This window comes from Podarcis cretensis (genome assembly GCF_951804945.1).
Source record: "Podarcis cretensis genome assembly, chromosome: 13".
Lineage (NCBI taxonomy): Eukaryota > Metazoa > Chordata > Lepidosauria > Squamata > Lacertidae > Podarcis > Podarcis cretensis.
Genome location: NC_137182.1, coordinates 29,195,011 through 29,214,320, shown reverse-complemented (window position 1 = coordinate 29,214,320; position 19,310 = coordinate 29,195,011). Strand labels below are relative to the sequence as shown.

The 19,310-nt window shown below is 50.3% G+C and overlaps 1 protein-coding gene and 1 long non-coding RNA gene across 7 annotated transcripts in view; one reads left to right on the top strand and one right to left on the bottom strand.

Moving 5' to 3' along the window:
* The first annotated feature begins 2,745 nt into the window (after window positions 1–2,745).
* Window positions 2,746–6,077, top strand: LOC307200355. Its single transcript, XR_013832364.1, has 2 exons — window positions 2,746–4,369; window positions 4,754–6,077. It is a non-coding gene; the product is annotated as an uncharacterized lncRNA (long non-coding RNA).
* A 583-nt stretch (window positions 6,078–6,660) lies between these two features.
* CACNB1 (calcium voltage-gated channel auxiliary subunit beta 1) overlaps window positions 6,661–19,310 on the bottom strand; it is a 45,620-nt gene continuing 32,970 nt past the window's right edge. For 4 of the 6 annotated variants that reach the window (XM_079948728.1, XM_079948726.1, XM_079948729.1 and 1 more), the window contains 7 exons: window positions 18,046–18,126; window positions 17,410–17,468; window positions 16,521–16,630; window positions 13,351–13,502; window positions 11,216–11,311; window positions 10,178–10,363; window positions 6,661–7,449 (listed from right to left, as the gene is read on the bottom strand). In XM_079948728.1, the coding sequence (XP_079804854.1) occupies window positions 6,931–7,449; window positions 10,178–10,363; window positions 11,216–11,311; window positions 13,351–13,502; window positions 16,521–16,630; window positions 17,410–17,468; window positions 18,046–18,126 (1,203 nt within the window). In that variant the 3' untranslated portion in view covers window positions 6,661–6,930. Of the gene's footprint in view, window positions 7,450–10,177; window positions 10,364–11,215; window positions 11,312–13,350; window positions 13,503–16,520; window positions 16,631–17,409; window positions 17,469–18,045; window positions 18,127–18,615; window positions 18,636–19,310 lie in introns of all 6 variants that reach the window. The other 2 variants (XM_079948731.1, XM_079948727.1) reach the window with 1 other exon arrangement.

Genomic DNA, 19,310 nt, shown 5'->3' with positions numbered 1-19,310 from the left:
ACAGTCCAAGGTCAATCCAAGTAGCCAAGTCTGAAGTCCAGCAGTCAAGATACAGTCCATAATCAAACCCAAAGCACAGTCCCATAGAAGCCCATAGAAGGTCCCTCAACATGGGCAGCTGAGCAGCCACAGCCCCTCAGCCCTGCTTCCCTTTTGTACTTTGCATGCTGATTGCAGCATCTGGGCTTGAAGAAGCAGGTGACCCTCACCTGCTCCAAGCCTACTTCAGCTGAGGAGTCACACCTCTCCTCCCAGAGCTAGCAAGCCCCAGGTGGCCAGCTAGGGAGCTGGGCTGTGGCCCTTTGTTTGCCCCAGCCTTCTAGAAGGCCACTCCTGCAGCTCCTACACCTCACAGCGCATGTTCATGGGGACAGGGCCCCCTCTGGTTCTGGTGATGGGTCTTGCTGTTCTGGTTCCGGTGCATTGATCTCCTTCCCCTCACCATCCTCCATCACCTTGTGAGAACTTCCTTCCTGATCCCCTGCTTCGCTTGGTGTGCCCCAGTCCCAGCTACACCCAGCTCTGAAGCCCTGGCCTACTGGGCAGCGAGTCAGTTTGTCAAGTCTCCAGTCCAGAATCAATCCACATGTCCAAAGTCCAAACTAAAGCACAGTCCCACAGACCCTAGAGCATCCAATCTGCCCATCAACATGGGCGGCTGATCAGACCCGGCCCCTCAGCTCTGCTTCCCTTTTGCATGCTGATTGCAGCACCTGGGCTTGACGAGGCAGGTGACCCTCACCTGTTCTAAGCCTGCTCCAGCTGGGGAATCACACCCCTCCTCCAGAGCTAGCGAGCCCCACCTGGCCCCTCCCGCTGATCCCCACGCCTCAGAGCCTGACGCACAATAAGGTCTCACACTTAATTGTAGCTGATACTATGAATTGACAACAGAGATGCTGTATGTACTTTTGTTACCCAAGAAAAATCTTCTAGTGAAAACAAAAAATAGTTTAGCAGCAGTACTTACCAGAAAACACCAGGGGAAGTTGAAGTCCCGAGCACAGAGGTTCAGGCATTCTTGCTGTTTTCATTAAATCCAATGTGGCTTAGGGGAGGGGGGTCTGATTTAACCAGCGCCACCTTTGCTGTAATCGGGTGTGTTGTGGGGGCTGGGTTTGGGCTCAACATCCTAACCAACCAATAGCGATGGCAATGTAGTTTGGCCACGCACCCCAGCAGACGGTATTCTGAGACATACTGCCATCAAGGCCACATGACATTTAAAGCACTATGATACCACTTCATGACACATACACACCCCCCCCCCCAAGAATTTTGAGAACTGTAGTTTGTGAAAGGCAATGAGAATTGTTAGAAGACCCCTATTCCCCTTACAGAGCTACAATTCTCAAGAGTCCTGTACGGAAAGGGATTACTTGTTAAACTGCTCTGGAAATTGTAGCTCTGCAAGGGGAAATATGGATACCAGGCAAGTGTGCTGGGTAGGAAGGCTGCGGCCTGGGCAGCTGAGAGTGGAAGGCAGGCACCAAGGAGGTTGGGGTAGCTGAAGGAAAGGAGTAAAATGGGTGGTGGCCAAAGGTTGTGCTCACTGGAGAGACCAGAGGCCTTGCTGGAGCAGGGGCAGGTAGCCAGACAGTACAGCTTTGGAGGAAGGAAAGCTGAAGGAGAAATGTGATGTCACATGTGAGGAAAAACTGAAACACTAGGCCTAGAGGAAACTAGGCTGTGTACTACACACTATGCCTTCAAACCACATTCTTTCCCTCAAAGAATTCTGGGCACTGTAGTTTACCCCTCACTTGGCTACAGCTCCCAGCAACCGTTATCAAACTACAGTGACCAGAATTCTTTGAGGAAAAGAATGTGCTTCAGATGTATATAGCGTGTATACAGACTGAGAGCCTGTACGCCAGAGCTGCTTGGGTGCAGACAAAATGGAGATGCCCTACCTGGATTGAACATGGGACCTTCGACAGGCCAGGCAGATGCCCCACCCCTGAGCTGCAGGGCTTCCCTTCTTCCTCCGCAGACACTCTGCCCTGTGCTTGAGTTTGAAAGGGGTGTTGTGGTGGAAGCATCACAAAGGCAGTGTCTCCACCTGTGAACTATGTACATTCGCTTCCATGCCCAAAACAATCCTGTGCACAGAGTAGGGTTACACCAGAGCTTTCCAAACACATTAGTGTGTCAGCTGCAGTGTGTAAATGCGTCACGCTCCTCCTGGGGCTCGAAAGGGTTTAGTTTAACCTCCGGTTTGCTAGTAAAACGGAATTACCTTGCAGCGAAATGATGCATGTCTAAAAAGAGTTTCACCGACATGAAAAATTTGGAACGCTCTGGTGGTGTACACACGTATGTAAGTAAAACGTTGCTGTATGGAGTAATCCTGTTTAGGGTAGCAGCCAACAATTACCTCTTTGGGGATATTGTGTTCCATTTTCCCTCCCTTCTTGTGCCCCCTCCACATCAATCTACAGTGGTACCTTGGGTTACATACGCTTCAGGTTACAGACTCTGCTAACCCAGAAATAGTACCATGGGTTAAGAACTTTGCTTCAGGATGAGAACAGAAATCATGCTCCAGCGGCATGGCAGCAGCAGGAGGCCCCATTAGCTAAAGTGGTGCTTCAGGTTAAGAACAGTTTCAGGTTAAGAACGGACCTCCAGAACGAATTAAGTACTTAACCCGAGGTACCACTGTACTTTGCATGCCTACTCAGGCATCATTGTGCATTTTGACTCTCTTAGGGTTCTCTGTAAAACATCTCTCTCTTTTTTTACACTTCCACAAGCCTTGCAGTTTTGCTAAGCCTGAATGTGAATGGCATTTCAGCTAGATAAGAATCAGAGGCAAGGTCATGTTCACAAGGTCATACATTGCAATAGCACTTGTCATTAAAGGTAGTCTCACATTGCTTTTCTGACAGCCACCCCCTACAACAGCCACCCTTCCGGGGGATTGCTGTGTAGCAGCTTGGATTTCTTGACACATCAGTACCCTTAAAATACTCACGTTGCTGGTTCCACATGTTTACCGATCTACAGGTTGCTTTTCTGTGTGAGGTATTTTTTTCAGACAGGGAAAGGTCTGGATATTTGAAACAACACCCCAGCACTCCCTCCTTTGGGGGCTGTGTTTGTGTGCGTGCATTTTTTTGTTCTTCCACATCTCAATAAAAATGTCAAAGTGCATTTTATAAAATACTTTTATTCCCATGGTAATGGGGCTGGGTCATTGGAGCACTGAAAAATCAATTGTAATAATGGCGAGGCAGAGACATGGCAGAATTTATTCTCTATATCCAATAGCCTTCTCTACCCGCCCCCAACCCCCCAAATTAAACAACAAAACAACCCAAAGTGGAGAATAAATCAGAGGGATGCAAATATAAGCCAGGGGATGGGACTGGTCATGCTTCATTATCTGAAAACTCAGTAGCACATTCTTGAAAATGCCTCCCCACTTTATGCAGTACCTCCAGTTATAAGGGTTTCTGGTGAAGCTATTTACTACAAAGAATTCAAGTTTGGCCAAGGAATCCCTACCCCACGGAACAATGCTAAGAATAAATAATATAAAATAAACTCTCTTAAATTAACTTGTTAAGCAACAAATTCACTTTTCTCATTGTTCAAATCCTCTTTGCCATATTTTTTTTTTGCTGGTCTTTTACAACTCTCGCCTAACAAGAAAGGCTGAGTTTCGGGGGGGGGGGGGAGAACGTTGTGTAGAGAGCACTTGACCTTGTGAATTTGTATCTCTTAAAAACAGTAGGGGAGAGAGACAGACATGTGAAATCCACTGTAGAAGCAAACTTGAAGGTGTACCAGGTCCACTTTTGTCCTTTTGTATTTTAAATCCCCTGGTCGTGGCACAAAACGAAACAACCTAAAGCTAAGTTGGACCTAAGGAACTCAGGTGTTCTATTCCTGTCTCCAAGGTCTTTTATGTCTCAACACGCAAAGGACTTCCAAGGCTCCCAGGTCAATATTTCGAAAACAAGCAACGCTTTGAACTGCGGCGTTTGATATAAAGGATGTCCATTAAAGTGCGGTGGATGTACAAGGCTCTGGGATAAGGGACAGCAGCTTAAAATATGGGAACAACACCAGCAACCCTAACAGAATATCGCCCCCACCCCCAACAGTAGAACCAACAGTATCTGGCAATGTCTGTGGGAATTACAAATTGGTTTTTTGGGGAAGAGGATGGATTCACTGTAGCTGAAAAAGAACAGGAAGATATCAAGTCCACTGTCCTCCTGGCAACAAGGGCAGGCTCCACCCCACGCCAGCAAGGTTTCCAATTTCCAACCTGCATTTCTCATTAGCAATTAGTCTTGTACCTTGCCTTCTTTAATTTTACATCGCTCATATGTTCCTGTCAGGTGTACTTGTAGATTAGGTCATAAAAAGGTAAAAAGGTAAATGTACCCCTGCCCGTACGGGCCAGTCTTGACAGACTCTGGGGTTGTGCGCCCATCTCACTTAAGAGGCCAGGGGCCAGCGCTGTCCGGAGACACTTCCGGGTCACGTGGCCAGCGTGACATCGCTGCTCTGGCAAGCCAGAGCCGCACACGGAAACGCCATTTACCTTCCCGCTGGTAAGCGGTCCCTATTTATCTACTTGCACCCGGAGGTGCTTTCGAACTGCTAGGTTGGCAGGCGCTGGGACCGAGCAGCGGGAGCGCACCCCGCCGCAGGGATTCGAACCGCCGACCTTTCGATCGGCAAGCCCTAGGTGCTGAGGCTTTAACCCACAGCGCCACCTGCGTCCCAATAGGTTTAGGTCATAGGCCACATTAAAGGTCTTTTTCTCCCGCTTAGCTGAATATGCCAAGCTCTCTAGAGCTTTAGCCCAGGTAAGGCCTGAAGGGCTGATCTAAGGCCATGTTTCACATGCTATTTTCTGCCTGACAATCAAGTTTCCAGTTTCTTCACCTCAAAGAATTTTACATTCATGCTAAAGTCAGCAGTGCTGTTTTAATGGAGACTGGGGCACCCAGTGTGTCAGCTACAAACCACACAGGGGAAGAAGGGAATGATGGAAACAGAGGATGGGCTTCAGTTGGGTCAGGGAGCCTTGTGGGAATGATGCCACGAATAAAACGTACATCGCTAAACAAACAAAAACAAAAAGCACCCCAGTTACCCGAAACCCTATCTTAGCAGCCTCAAGAGAAGGTGGAACGTAGTTGTCAGATGTCTGGAAAAAAGGCAAACTCCAGAAGTGTGTTGCATTCAGATGTCAAGGGCGTCAGTTACATTCTGAGCAAGGGTGAAGGGTCAGCCTTCAAAAGTGTGGTCTTTGCACCTAAGGGCAGATTTTGGCACAAGAGCAGGGCCCAAAAGCTGAGTCTGGGTAAGCTGGAACCTACTGGGTACTGCTGACATTTGGAGAAGCAGCCACAGCTATTATTTTCCCTCTGGGGTTTATAGAGGGAGGGACAAAATCTCTAGGCTGAAGGCCACCCACAGCCTCCGCAGATCCACTTGGTCCCGAGCTCCAAAGCAGGCACAGGAGGGGTCAGTGGTGGCAGGTAAAGGACTGCACTTAATGGCTGTGCAGCCCACTCCATCCATCCCACTGTTCATTTCTTTCCAGTGGGAGCCATGTGCTTGAACTGGAGATATACAAGAACCACGCACAGCAGCAATTGCTACTGGCTCCCCTCAACACACACTGGCAAAACTCCTGAGGAGTCTGATTCTGCAAGACAGAGACAGGCTGGTTTCCCCGAGTCTTGATGGAAAGGGAAATTCTAACCCAACGACAACCCTCCGAAAGGAAGAGGCAACAGTGGGATGGATTCAGTTTTCTGCTGTGAGAGAAGGCAGCACACCTTCAGCAAATGTAAGCAGGCGGCCATTTTTAGTCAGGAAGGATCACTTCACCTCTCTGGTTTCAGAATGGTGGCAATACCTTTCTACTTTTCACCTGCGAAACACCCCAGGCCAAACTATCACACGTGCTGGAAAGAGGTCTCCAAACTCAGCGTTAAGAGCAAAACCACAGCTGGTTATGAACACGGACAGTCCGGAGCCTTTCTCCCTGCCAAGCGCGGCACACAACAACACACACACATGCACACACCCTGCATGCCCAGGATCTGCCCAGCAGGTAACATACATCCAAGAGGGTCGTGAGCTGAGGCACTGGAGGATGGGTTGGACCGGAGAGTTTGAGGTGGCCGGGGTTGGATTTCTCTTTCGTAGGCACTGGAGAGGATCTGGCAGGGAAGCTGATCCTATGACAGAAAACTAGAAGATGGTTTTTACTCTTCCCCTTGCCTCTCCTCCATCCCACCCACCCGCACCCCAGCGGTTGGGCCAGGAAAGCACCACGAGACAGGCAAAGAAAGAGATCTACGATGGTGTAAACCTATAGAGGGGAGAGGGCCGGATTCTTCATTTGGGAGCAGTTTGGCCTTGCATGGGGCGAGGCACGCAGGATCTCAGGAGGGGCAGCCAGCAAGCACACGGTCAGCTGGTCTACCTCAGCTGCCACCCAAGTGTTGGGGTGATTCCAGGCACCAGTGGAGACTGGCCCTCTCCCTCTCCAGGTCCATGAGGGGGCCTCTGAGGAGAGAGGGGAGCTTTCGTTATTTAAGGTATATGTGATTATTTGTGACCTTGAGGGAAAAGGCCAGGCAGTGCTGGCTGGCTGGCTGGCTGGCAGGACGAGGGTGGTCCAAGAGGTTGGTGGCACAAATGGCAAGGCAGAGGGGCGGGTGGAGGGTGTCCCCAGAGAAGGGTGGCGAGGAAAGGGAGTTCACGCACAGACCCGGCCAGCGATGGCGCTGCTTCTGAGGCGCAAACGCTATATGCCTGCCCACAAACCGCTTGGTGGGTGAAGGACAATCCTCCTGAGAGGCTGCCAGGCAACTGAAGACAGCTCCTGTCCCCAAGGCTCTGCGTGGGAAGAGGCCTCTCCCTCAGCGAATAAAAGCCCTGCCCCTCAGGGCCTTAGCGGATATAGGCGTCTCGCGCCCAGTCCTCTACGTCGTTGTGGTTGCGGCGCAAACCCTCCTCCTCCTCGCTTTGGCAATAGCGCTCCCGCCCCTTGCCGTGCCCACGGAGAGACCGGTTGTGGTTTTGCCGGTCGGGCTCCTCAGCCTCCCAGGAGCCCTGGCGCTGGGGGTGGCGGTGCCCCCGGAGGTGGCCCCGCTGCTGCTCTGGCTCCTCGGGTTCCCAGGACCCCTGGAGGCGGCGGTGGCCCAGGCAGTGGGCGCGTCGAGGCTCCGGCTCCTCGTAGGGGTCGGTCTCGATGTCCATGCAGGAATCTGCTGGGTCAGTGTACGCAGAGTCGCGGCTGCCCTGCGTCTCCGAATCAAAGGTGTCCTGGCGGGAAAGGCCCCGGGCGGCAAAGTGGGTGGGAGGCGGCGCGGCACGGATCTGGCCATGCCCAGCCAGCTGCCCCGCATAGTCGTGCAGGCTGGTGTGCTCTGGGTCGAGCGGCTCCTCCCCATGCACTAAGTAGGGTCCCTGGTGGAAAGAGGCATTCACCACACACCATGCATGAGAAACGGAGAAAGGAGACAAGAGTTAGTGCGGCCACGACACAGCAGCAGCAGCTGCAGCACCCCAAAACAGGTTAGCACAAGGGGCTCTCAAACTCCGGCCTGGCAAACCTCATGAAATCTAAGGGAAAGTTTCCCCTGCAAAGACAGACAATTTCTCTGGCCCTGGGAGTTAAGCAAGTCAAAAACAAGAACAAAAAAAGCATGGATTTTAGACCCCCCCCCTCGCAAATGGGGATGGAAAGATCCATTGGTTTCGGCTCCTCACTTTCCCCCATCTCAAATTCAGATCTCTACATTTCTATAGCCATTTGAAGGTTGTTGTTTTTTTAAATCCTCATAAAACGTCTCCAACAGGTTGGTGCAAATTTCTCCTAATAAACCTTTTTTTGTACTGAGTTTAGATTAATGGACACATCGTTGTAAGCAATTTCTCCTAACAGAATGCATTTTACTGTGTTATTTTCATTAATATATTGTGCACGTGTCCCCCTAATGCACACATATTTGCAATCTTTGTTCAAGTGCAGGACTGCATTGCCAAATTTGTGCAAGTGTGAATCTTGAAGGCTGGCTGCGTTTCGGTTCTTGAATTGTTTCGGAAAGTGCAAATTTCTTAAGGTTTTGGCTTCAAATGCGAATTGAACTGAATGTCTTCCCCATCCCTACTAGCAGAAGCCAAAAAACACTTGCAAAAGAGGGAGATGGGGGGGGGGGGACAGGGAGTTTGGGACAGTTCCAGGCAGAGATCCTCAGAATGGTGATCTGTCACATTTGTCTGAAATTGCTCTATGCGTGGTGCAGAGCACAGTGTATAGAATAGAGCAGGGATGGGGAGCCTGGGGCTCTCTCTGGCCACTGGCTGTGTTGGCTGGGGCTGATGGGATTTGGAGTCCAACAACATCAGGTTCCCCATCCCTGCAGCAAAATACGGTTTCAAGAGGTGGTCAAGCTACCCCTTCGCCTCCTCCAAGGTTATAGAGAAATTGGGGCTTCCCGTGGTTAACTGCTTTGCACCATGTTAGAGAGAGGCTCATCATCACCCTGTTTGAGAACTCATCAGTTAGTTAAGACATAAGAAGATAGAGAGTTAGCATCACACAGAACACATACAGAACCACCTGTGCTGATCAGCTGGACCACCTGCTGTTATTTATATGTAAAAGCAGCAGCAGCAACAGCAGTCACTTACCATGCCATGCAATAAAACAGCACTGGGAGCCAGATGTGAAGGTGGTAAACTTATTGACAGCTAAACACCTTTGGGGGAATGGTGGTCAATTCTGTTTAACCACTTCAGAGTTTGCCCTTTTCTTTTTAAAAAGGTGACACAACAGAAACAGCATGGGGTTTCCCATCATACACCCAAACATGCATATGAAGCATGTCCAAATTCACATTTGAACAATGGGCAGGCATCACGCCACCCAAGCAAAAAAGTGGATTCTGCAGTAATAAATCTATTTCTGCTCAATGCAAACTTCTTCTTCTTTTTAGCTCACAAGAGAGATGAGTTTGATGGAGCTCTGTTCAGCTTGCTATGCTTGGCAATCGGTCCTTGGCTTGGCCAAGGTTTAGGCAGCGATGCGGGGCACTGTCAATGTAAAAAGTCACCCACCTCTGGCGGTGAGATTCTGACAATATGGTTTTGCCTGCCAGTAAATGCTTTGCACTGAGGTCATGGGAATCAAGTGGACAAGGTTATCCTGATGAGGTATAACCACCAATGCGATCTACTGCAGCCACAACTGCTCCCCAGCCTCCCAAGAAACATGACTTCCTGTCACTAGGTGGCAGAAACTCAGAAGACCATGGTTATTGTGAAGGGATCCATAAGGTCATAGACTTGATGCTCCTGCCAGATGTTGCTGATTATCCAAAGTGGAGCCCTGTACAAACCCTGTGACCTTACAGACCCCTTTAGTCCAGTGGGTTCTGGCCACTTGGTGACTGGAAATCACTGCTTGTTAGAAAAGTGGGTTGTGAAGCAGTTGCCCAAATTCACCCTGTGTGTTAAGAGAACGGAACAAAGAATGTGTGGCAAATGGGAGAGGGGGGAAGGCACTACCTGCAGGGCCAAAACGGGTCTTTGAGGCAACTCGGCAGCATAATGGACCTGCCCCTGCTGAAAACCAGGCTCTGCATTCACACAGCACACTGGAAAGCCAACTGACTTCTTTCCCATGAGCAGGTGGAGGAAAATCCTTCCTTTGTGATGCCATTTTAGATCTGGTTCAGAGCAGCCCACAGAACCTGCCCTAAACGACAAACCCACTTTTCCTAGCTGAGACGCTTCTCTGAGGAAGCATTGATAAGAGACGGCGGGGTGTAGGGCGGGAGAGATGTGCTGGTGACTCGCCGAGGTCATCCTTTAATCAAAGTCAGATTGCGAGGGAAAGGGGTGTTTGTGTGTGTACTTTAGCAGGACAGCTTCGGAGAAGGGGCAGGGAGGCGAAAGAGAGAGATCACCTTGACTGAACAGCAGCACTGACAAGTCCTTTGTAGGTAAGGGGAGCCCTCATTAGCAAGGCTTCCCTGTGCTCGTTTCTTCATTTCCGAACAACTATCTCGGGTTTCCCCGAAAGCTACAGCTCGTGCTCCTCCACCCGGACAGCTCCACTCAGCCCCTGGTCCAGGCTGCCCCTTGCTCCCCAGAACCCCAGGTTGCGCTTGAGCGAGGTCAGCACTTGTACCTGGAGGTTGGAGACCGGGGCGGGGCTGGCAGCCAAGGCAGCCGTCGCCATGGTGCGGGTCAGCAGCGGATTGGGCGGGTTGCTGCTGGGAGGGTGCGTGGCCTTCCAATAGGCTTCGAGGTACTCGGACAGGTGTTCGCAGGCATCTTCCAACTGGTTCTCATCCAAGATAATGTCAAACATCTCCTGCAGAGACAGACAGGACGGGGAATGGGAAGGAATTAGCCCTGTGAGCGAGTGTAGAATGATAGGTGCAGGGGACCAGGAGTGGAGGCATGGGTTGGATAGGGTTGCAGTGGTAGTCGCTAGTGGGCTGGCATAATGATTGTGTAGCATCTGCTTAAATCAGGGGTGGGGAACCTGTGGCCCTCCAGATGTTGCTGGACCACAATTTTGGGAAAGGGCCAAGGGTTATTGGTAGAGCACCTGCCTTTCATGCAGAAGACCCCAGGTTCAATTCCCGGCATCTCCAGATAGGACTCCCTGTCTGAAACCCTGGACAGCCACGGCCATCAGTGTAGGGCAGGCAATATGGAGCTAGATCAGGGCAGGCCAACTTTTCATACCAAGTGGGCCGCAAGAGTACTTTCACAAGGAACCTGCAGGCCGCACACTGCCTTGTTGTGTGGGAGAGGGGAACAAGGCCAAAATTTGACACACACACGCACCCAGCCCTTGCACTGCCTTCCCAAATTTAGCTGAGAGAGGCACCAGGCTTAGGGAAGGAGGTGCAAGGCTATGGGCAGGGTCCTAGAGCCCTCCCACCCCCCTTCCCCAAGCCAGGAAAGTACTAGGCTTTGGGAAGGAGGAGGGAGGACTCTAAGACCCAGCCAGAGCCCTCATGCCTTCTCCCCAAAGCTCAGCACCTCCTTTACCCGGCTTTCGGAAGGCAGCGCAAGTGCTTGTATTGGTGTGTGTGTGTGTATCCAATGAGCAGGGGTTTGCACCAGCAGGGGCTTGATGGGAGGTGTAGTCAGGAGGACACCAGGTTGAAATGGGCTGGAAAAGAGCATGAGGGAGATGTACCACAGGACTCACAGGGGGGCACTGCGCCAATTTGTCCGATGCCACCATCTGCACATTCAGGTGCTTGGCTTGGGATTTGCCTCTCGATTTCACCAGTCTCTGCAGCACCTGTTAGGTAAGGACATTGGGGGAGAGGGAGAGAAGAAATGTTAGGGTGCCCAAGGGGGCTGGGAACAGGACTGGAAAAGAGGAGGGCCTGCCCAAAGGGTGCTCCTGTTCCTAGTCTGCCACACCACTGCAGCTAGCCTAACAAGGACTTAGCCTCAGGAAACGTTTTAGGGTGTGTGATCCTTACCGGGGAGGAAGCCTTCGTGAACACAGTGAGACTTGTCACTCACAGGATCAAATCAACCCAAGAAGTAGGCAAAACCCTCCCTTCCTCCCACCCCCAAATCCAAATCCAAATGCATCGCGCCTCAATGTTAGCCAAGTTGCTTGGCACCTGAAACAGAACCACCCCCTCCCCTGGCAGTAAAAAACACAACAACGATGAATGACAATTCATTACCGTTTCATGACACTTAGCAGCCTGAGGCAGCTGCCTCACTCTGCCTAATAATCAGGCTGGAAGGAAGGAGTCCAAGGTGGGTAACTCACGCAGCCTTAAAAGTTCTATCTCTCATAGCAGCAAAAATAACTTTGAAAATGCGATTGCAAGAACAGGACATAGGTAACTAAATGACAGGCAGGAAGGAAGCATACAAATGCTGGCTGTTCTTCAACTCTTATGAAATCTGGATCTTTTGATGGTTGATTTACATATTTTTCCTCATACAGCAATTAACAATTCCAGATTTTTGCAGAGGGGAAGGGCCACAGCTCAGTGTCTGAGCACACAGTTTGCATGCAAAGGTCCCTGGCATCAGGTAGAAGGGGGGACAGGAGCCTGTCTGAAACCCTGGAAAGCTGCTCCCAGTTATTGCAGACAACCCTGAACTAGATTAACCAAAGGGCTGATCACTGGTATAAGGCAGATTCCTGAGAAACCTATGGTGGTCATTTGACACTTGCCAGGTTTTGTAAGAAGTAACTTGCAAGTGATGTTGATTACATTACATTAAGACATGATCTGGGACGCGGGTGGCGCTGTGTTCTAAACCACTGAGCCTAGGGCTTGCCGATCAGAAGGTTGGCGGTTCGAATCCCCGTGATGGGGTGAGCTCCCGTTTCTCAGTCCCTGCTCCTGCCAACCTAGCAGTTCGAAAGCATGCAGTGCAAGTAGATAAATTCCGCTCCAGCAGAAAGGTAAACGGCATTTCCGTGCGCTGCTCTGGTTCACCAGAAGCGGCTTAGTCATGCTGGCCACATGACCCGGAAGCTGTACACCGGCTCCCTTGGCTAGTAAAGCGAGATGAGAGCTGCAACCCCAGAGTTGTTTGTGACTGGACCTAATGGTCAGGGGGTCCCTTTACCTAATACACGATATTCATGTATGTTTGGCACTTGTCTGCCTTTCAGCAGTGGCTGCCTTTTTCTTAAAAATAAAAAGAGCCCCACCCCACCCCTAAACCCCAGAGTCTGGTATTTTCTACCACACACTCAAATATGCATTTGAAGCACATCTGAAGTGTGGCAGGGAGCCCCTTCCCAAACTATGGATTTTGCACTCATAAATGTATGTCTGCTCAGTGCAAACTCACATTTTTAGCCCACAAGGGAAATGAGCAATGGATCTGTTTAGCTTGGCATTCCTGTAGCTACACATACAAGCCTTCGGACAGGGTCGGCCCTACAAGGAGGCAGAGTGAAGCAGCAGTCTCAGGCAGCATTTGCTGAGGAGGGGTGTGTGGCCAGAGCTATGAGTGCCATGTGATCTGCCTTATGCCCCCTACATTATCCTGCTGCCCTCAAGTGCTGAGGAAGTATACTTTTACCAGTATTGGAGTAAGATAAAACTGTCAGTCCAATTGGCTTCTGTGCATGCCTTGGGGGAGGTGCCATCTTGCCCTTCGCCTCAGGCAGCAAAACACCTTGAGCTGGCCCTGCCTTCGGACATGGTACATTCTAATCTGCTGTTCTTACCTTCACTCGTATTGAGTTCTGAATTATATCTGACACCAAAACAGTCTAAGATCCTCTGCCAACCTCTTCCCCAATCCCAGCGCCGTTAGTGTGATCGGGAGGAAGAAAAGAGAAAGGCTGCTCACCTTGGGGGAGGATATCTTGATATAGACGATAATTGGCGCTAATGAGGTCTTGGACAGTTGAGCTGGGTGGTTGATGGTGTCTGCATCCAGGGCTACCAGCTGCAGGGTGCGGGCCAGCTCAAAGATGCGCTCGATCTCACTCTGCACTTCAGCTATTGAGGCAGAGGGCAAGCGGCAGGGAAAGGAAGACATGGTCAACATCGCTATGCAAAGAAACTGCAGCACCATTCATACCTCCCTTTTGCTATTCCAGATCCTGTTTAGCATTAAAGGCTCTACTTCTGCAGCCTGCGCAGATTTCGCCATAATTCATTATTCTCACTTGCAGGTTAAGACCCTACAGGTTGTAGCATGTATGCAAAATGTTGCACTTGTAACAAAAAATATGCAGGTCAACTCTTCTGTCCCCGAGGACAGAAAACCATTCCTTGGGCTCCTGAATAGTCAACAGTCAGCCCCGTCCACAGATCTGTGTTTGATTCGTGGCAGTACTATGGCAAAGCAAGGGGAGGTGGTAGTCGCAAGATTTGGGGCATGGTTAAAAGGGAGGCAAATTTCCGGGCCTGGAGAATGCATTCCGTTCCCCTGTGCAAGAGCCAATGAAATGAACAGGAACTGCGAAGCACCCATTCGTTTCAAGGGGGATTGCGTAGGAAAACATCCCCATGGGTTGTTCCTTAGTGAAAGTATGTGTGTGTGTGTGTTGTGCAGATGCCATTTTGATTTTCTACTTCAGGCATGTGTAAAGTGGCTTGTTGGCACACAAAAATCTCCTTGCTCTGCCCCCCCCCCAAAAAAAGATTGCCTGCAGGTACTTTGGGTGCTACTTTGGGCTGTCCACTAGCTGCTCTGCATGTGGGACGCCGGATATGGGATTCTTATGGCTGCCCAGGAGCATCTTGTGTTCTTGGGGATGTGGCCCTGCAGGTCCCAGCATGAGATCCATTGTGGCGTTAGTGGTCAGACTGGAGAGACCCGGATTCAAATCCCTTGGGCCAGTCCCTTTCACTTTCAGTCTTGCCTACCTCACAGGACAGTTGTGAGGATCAAAAGGGAGAGAACTACGTGCACCACCTTGAGGAAAGATAAACAATAAGTTCCTTTCAATGGACTGTGCTGAGTGCCCCTCACTTTTTCTTCAGTAAGAAACCATGCAATAAATTGCAAAGTTTAGTTACCTTCACGTTAAAAGTGGGGCATGATCCAGTCAAAGCCCAGAATTTTGAATATCTCATAGGTTCCAATGAGGAGCCGATATGTGATTTAGGCTGCCATCCTATACTTGCATACCTGGGAGTAAGTCCCACTGAACTCAATAGGTCTTGCCTTTCAAGTAGAGATGTATAGGACGGCCCTGTAGTTCTCTTCTCGTTAACATCAATGGGCTCTGAGATTGCTTAGCTAAATTTCTTAACTAGGCTGTACCGGAACAAAAAATAGTCCCCTCTCCTTTTTCAGTCCCTGAGCAATTTCCCCCAGCAAGAAACGTTATTTACTTATTTTCATTTCTAATATTCTGGTTCACCCCCCCAGCCCCCACCCCCAACAGCAACTCCACATTTTAAGTTCAGGTTAAAAAAAATACAGTACTCTGGTAAAGAGTCTAGCAATTGAAAAGATAGTGAGAACACTAAGACGGTGGTGACTCACCATTTTTTCACTTCCCAAACACGAGGGCGAATTTCAAAACGAACAAAAAAAACCTTATCGCTTTTGGGCGAAGCCAAAGCGTAGGTGTGCTTTTGTTCTGTGTTTTTGAAATTCCCCATTCCCCCTCCTCTCCCAGAAGGAAAAGCTGTTTTCGATCTTTTTTTCCATTTCAACATCTTTCCCATTCTGTGGAGGGGGAAGTTAAAGCAAGTTAAATTTGCACTGGGGGGGGCAACCGAGGGCTTGCAGGGGCTAAAGGTTACGTACCCAAGACATCTGTATCAGGAGCAGAGAAAGGAAGAGGAGGCACAGACACAGGGGAAAGAAAATTGTGGGAAGCGGGGGAAAAAAAAAAGAGAAGAGTGAGTTGGATTTGTTGGGGAGCAGTAAAAAAGAAAAAAGAACCCCCAAAGTCTGATGCCATAGCAGGGGGGACTGAAAACAGAGAAGGCGGCTAAGGTATTAATTAAGGAGCATCCCGTTCCCCCTCATCCTTGCCCCATGCACGGAGGTAGGTTTAGACAAGATGGCAACATATCCCACGATGAACTCGAACGCGGACAACACTTCTGACACCGGAACCTGGACTTTTGGGAACAATTTCCACACTATGCATTATGATGCGGGGGTGGGGTGGGGGGAGAGACTCTCACAAGCACACCCAAGTGTGTCCCTCTCCAACTTAGGATACAGATATTTCATGATACGGAAACAGCCCTGGTGCCCAGCTCAACAAGATCGCGGAGGTCTTTCTTCTAATGGGGCAGTTTTGTTGGTCCCACCTGCCCCTGAGATCTGGCTGTCAGGGGCATAGCATGGGTTGCCGGCACCCAGGGTGAGGCAAGTGTTGGGCCGCCCTGGTGGACTGGGAAGCTGTCAGTCCCTTCTCTGGCCAGTGTCTAACCAAGGGAGTCTCCAGCAGTGCTTCCCCACCTTCCTCTTCCGTCCTCCTCGGTGGGCGGCTGGCTGGTCTTTACCACTGCTGGCTGGTCTTTACCAAGAGGCAAGTATTTAAGTATGACAGGTGCTCCCTGTGGAACGCCTTGCCAATAGAGGTTTGGCGGGAGCAGTGTCTTCTAAAAACAGTGTTATTCAGACGGGCATTTCAAACCTGACGTTCCCTGCCAACCATCTCTTACTGATGTGGTTGACGTGCACAGCGCTGCGTACACCTCCTTGTGGTATTTTATAACACAGCGTGGCTTACAAATACGTACATATATAAATAAGTTCATGATCGGGTAAGGGGACAGGGTGAGAAGGGGCATTGCCGCAAAGCATTATGGGAAACCCAGAGGCATCCAGGAAAAGCTGCTCCTGGCTGATACAGATCAGAGGAAAGGCAGGTTAAGAAAAGCTTTTGAAAACGGGTGCCGTGCAAGGTGTTAGGTGCCATGCAATCACAAAGGCAAAGTCACCCTTTTTGCCTCCCTCTTCCCACGCGGGAAAGGCCTTGGGAGAAAATGTGAAGAGATGGCAAAGAGCCAAGCTTTTCTCCCAAGGTCTCAGCGCAGCCTTACCCAGGCTAGAGCGGGTGCTGGACCGTTCGATGATGGTGTGTTTGCTGGGGTTGTTGAGGACCGAACGCTTGGCCAAGGAGATATCAGCTGTCACACGTGTGATAGATATTCTGTGAAAGACAGGAGTAGAGGCTCAGGGGGGCAAAGATCATTCCCTGCAGGCATCCCTGATTACCAGAACTGTTTGATCCTTGTCGCTGTGCTACAACACAGGGAGTCCTAACTACCTACAGTACTAGTGAAAGCTTAGTCCTTTTAGTGTCCACTTAACAAACCCCGAAAACCTCAGGTTTTTAAGGGTGCTTCCTCTCTATCAAGCAATTATTCCAATTTGCTTGTGGGTAGGTTAGATGACACTGCATCAAAGCAAGTGTCACCCCACACTGTGCAGTGTGCAGTGCATTCCCCCCTCACTTTCCTTATCACAGCATATCTGATATTTTGGGAAGGTGGGGTTGTGGCACAAGACCTCCCAAACAACTATAATTGCTCAGCCTGAATTTGAGGGTGTGTGACTGAATCCCACCTGAAAATAGCAACAGTCTGGAAGTGCCCTACAACTTCATGAACTAGGAAAACAGCTTTTTTGTTTTTGTTTTTAAGGCAATTGGATCTAGCTGTGTATTCACAAAAACTGGAGCACCTTAGCAAAAGTTTCTGGTCTTCGTGTCCAGGAAGTAGGGAAGAAGCATTTGGAAATGGACCAATGGTAATGGGGATGGCATAAAACTTATTGTGAGAGGCAGAAAATCTGCCCTCCCTTCCATTTCCTGTGGTCTTCATTCAGGTTCCTCCTATGCTAACTCCAGCACCAGGATCTTGATACAAGGATCACAGAACAAATGGAAGACATCAGATCCCCACCCGTCCCCAAGGCTTCTGCTCACACCTGCCATCGAATCGGCGTTTCAGGAAATCAAACAAAGCTTTCTGCATCATGTCCGTCACCTGGGAAGGTAAAGGGGGTTGGGATTGGGCAGAAAGACAGAGAAGAGGAGGAGAAGAAGAAAAGTCAGAAAGCGAAAGAGTCATATGCATAAACGTGGGTGGGGAAGAAATCAGGGTGCATCTTGCTTGTGCTAGTTCTTGGTAAAGGCTCATCAAAATGGAGACCCATCCCCAAGCTTCCCTACCTATTTCCACCACTTCAGACTCGTAGGTGCTAAAGTCACAGCTGGATGCCCACCCATTGGCAGAGAGATCCAGAGGATTACTAAGAACAGAGTGTGGAGCCAATCAATGAGAGGGCACTGGTGGCCGAGATAGGAGGGATGACCTGTAGGAGGTAAGCTCAAAGGAACAGAATTGGGAGGAGCCACAGCAACTCAGGACATGTCAGTCCTGTTGCCAGGCAGATATCCTAGACAGGGCTTGAATGATGGACAGGGAGATGAGTACACATGCCAATCTATGGCAGCCCTCCGGGCTCCCCTTGCCCAAGTCTCTTGGAAAGCAACATGGCCCCTCAGCCCTACTTTCTATGCATGCCCTAACTCTCTCCCCATGAACTCTCTAAATGCCTCACCTCATACCCTTTCAAGGATGGGCCTACAAGAATGATGGGCCGCATGGAAGGAACCACGTCATACGGTGGCACATGCTCCGCCTGGGAAGAAATGAGAGAGAAAAGACATTAGACTTGCTCCAGATCCAGGCTACATCAGCGCTGCAGGCACCACTGTTTTTTGGAAGCCTAGCAATTTCAGCGATTCTTCTAAAGGGGGGACAGCACCTTCATTTTGTGGGCATGGGGGAGGAAAGCTGAGTTGTGGGTGGCAGGAAGAAGGGTTGCTGAGGGATCTCAGCCTTCCAGATCCGAAACCAACACTAGCCTGGACATTCAAGATGGACCTAACAGAAGAAGATCTTCATGCAGCTGCAACCAAGGTTTGCTTTTGAGCTTACCTTAAAGAAAAAGGGGCCTGTATCTGGCGGGGGGGGGGGGAGCAAATCTCACACAGAGACTTTGGGGTTTCATGGTCAGTTTCCTCACAGTTGCCAACTTCGCTGGGGAAAAGCCCGCTGGGATTAGGCAGGGCCCACAGGGAGCCGCCACCGCTGTCATCTCGTCTGATTATTTCGTAAGCTTACTTACCGATTTCTGCTTCTGCTTGGCTATGTCCAGTGATCGCCATTAATGGGCGGGGTGGGGATACAGGGGAGGGGAAAGGAGAGACAGGCAAGAGAAAACAAACAAGGCATGCGTGTTACTGACAGCTCACTCCAGCGGAAGCACAGGCAAGGCACAAGAGAGAGAGAAAACTAGTGCTGAGAAAAGCAGAAAGGTGGCGGCTTTTCAGAGTTTGGGCAGGGGACAACCTTGCCTTGATTTAGAATTGCGTCCTTTTCCTCCATGCTGTCCTGGCCCACCCTGGTGGACAGACGTGGCTCATGGTGGCATGCCCATGAACCTCCCAAATGACACATTGGCCAGAGCCACCGCGGGCAACATGACTGGCCTGGTGGCTCCTTTTGCCATCGCAGGGAGCCGCCAGGAAGGAGGCACTTTTCAGGGAAGAAGTGTGCTGGAGAGAGGCCCTAGTACTTTTGCAGCCAGCCACTCTACACTCAAAGCTCCCCTCCACCCAGACAAACTTCTTCCCATCCACCTGTATTTCAGATCCTTGCAGCTCTGCGGAGGAAAGTTTCAGGCGTAAGGTGGCTGGCAGGGAAAGCACTCCTCTGCTGCAAAGCACCCTTGGGCTCCTAGTGTAAAATACAGATCGGCCCTCTGGGGATTTCCATCTTGAACCCTGAGGTTGCTTAGCAACCAGCCTTCCTCCGGACAAC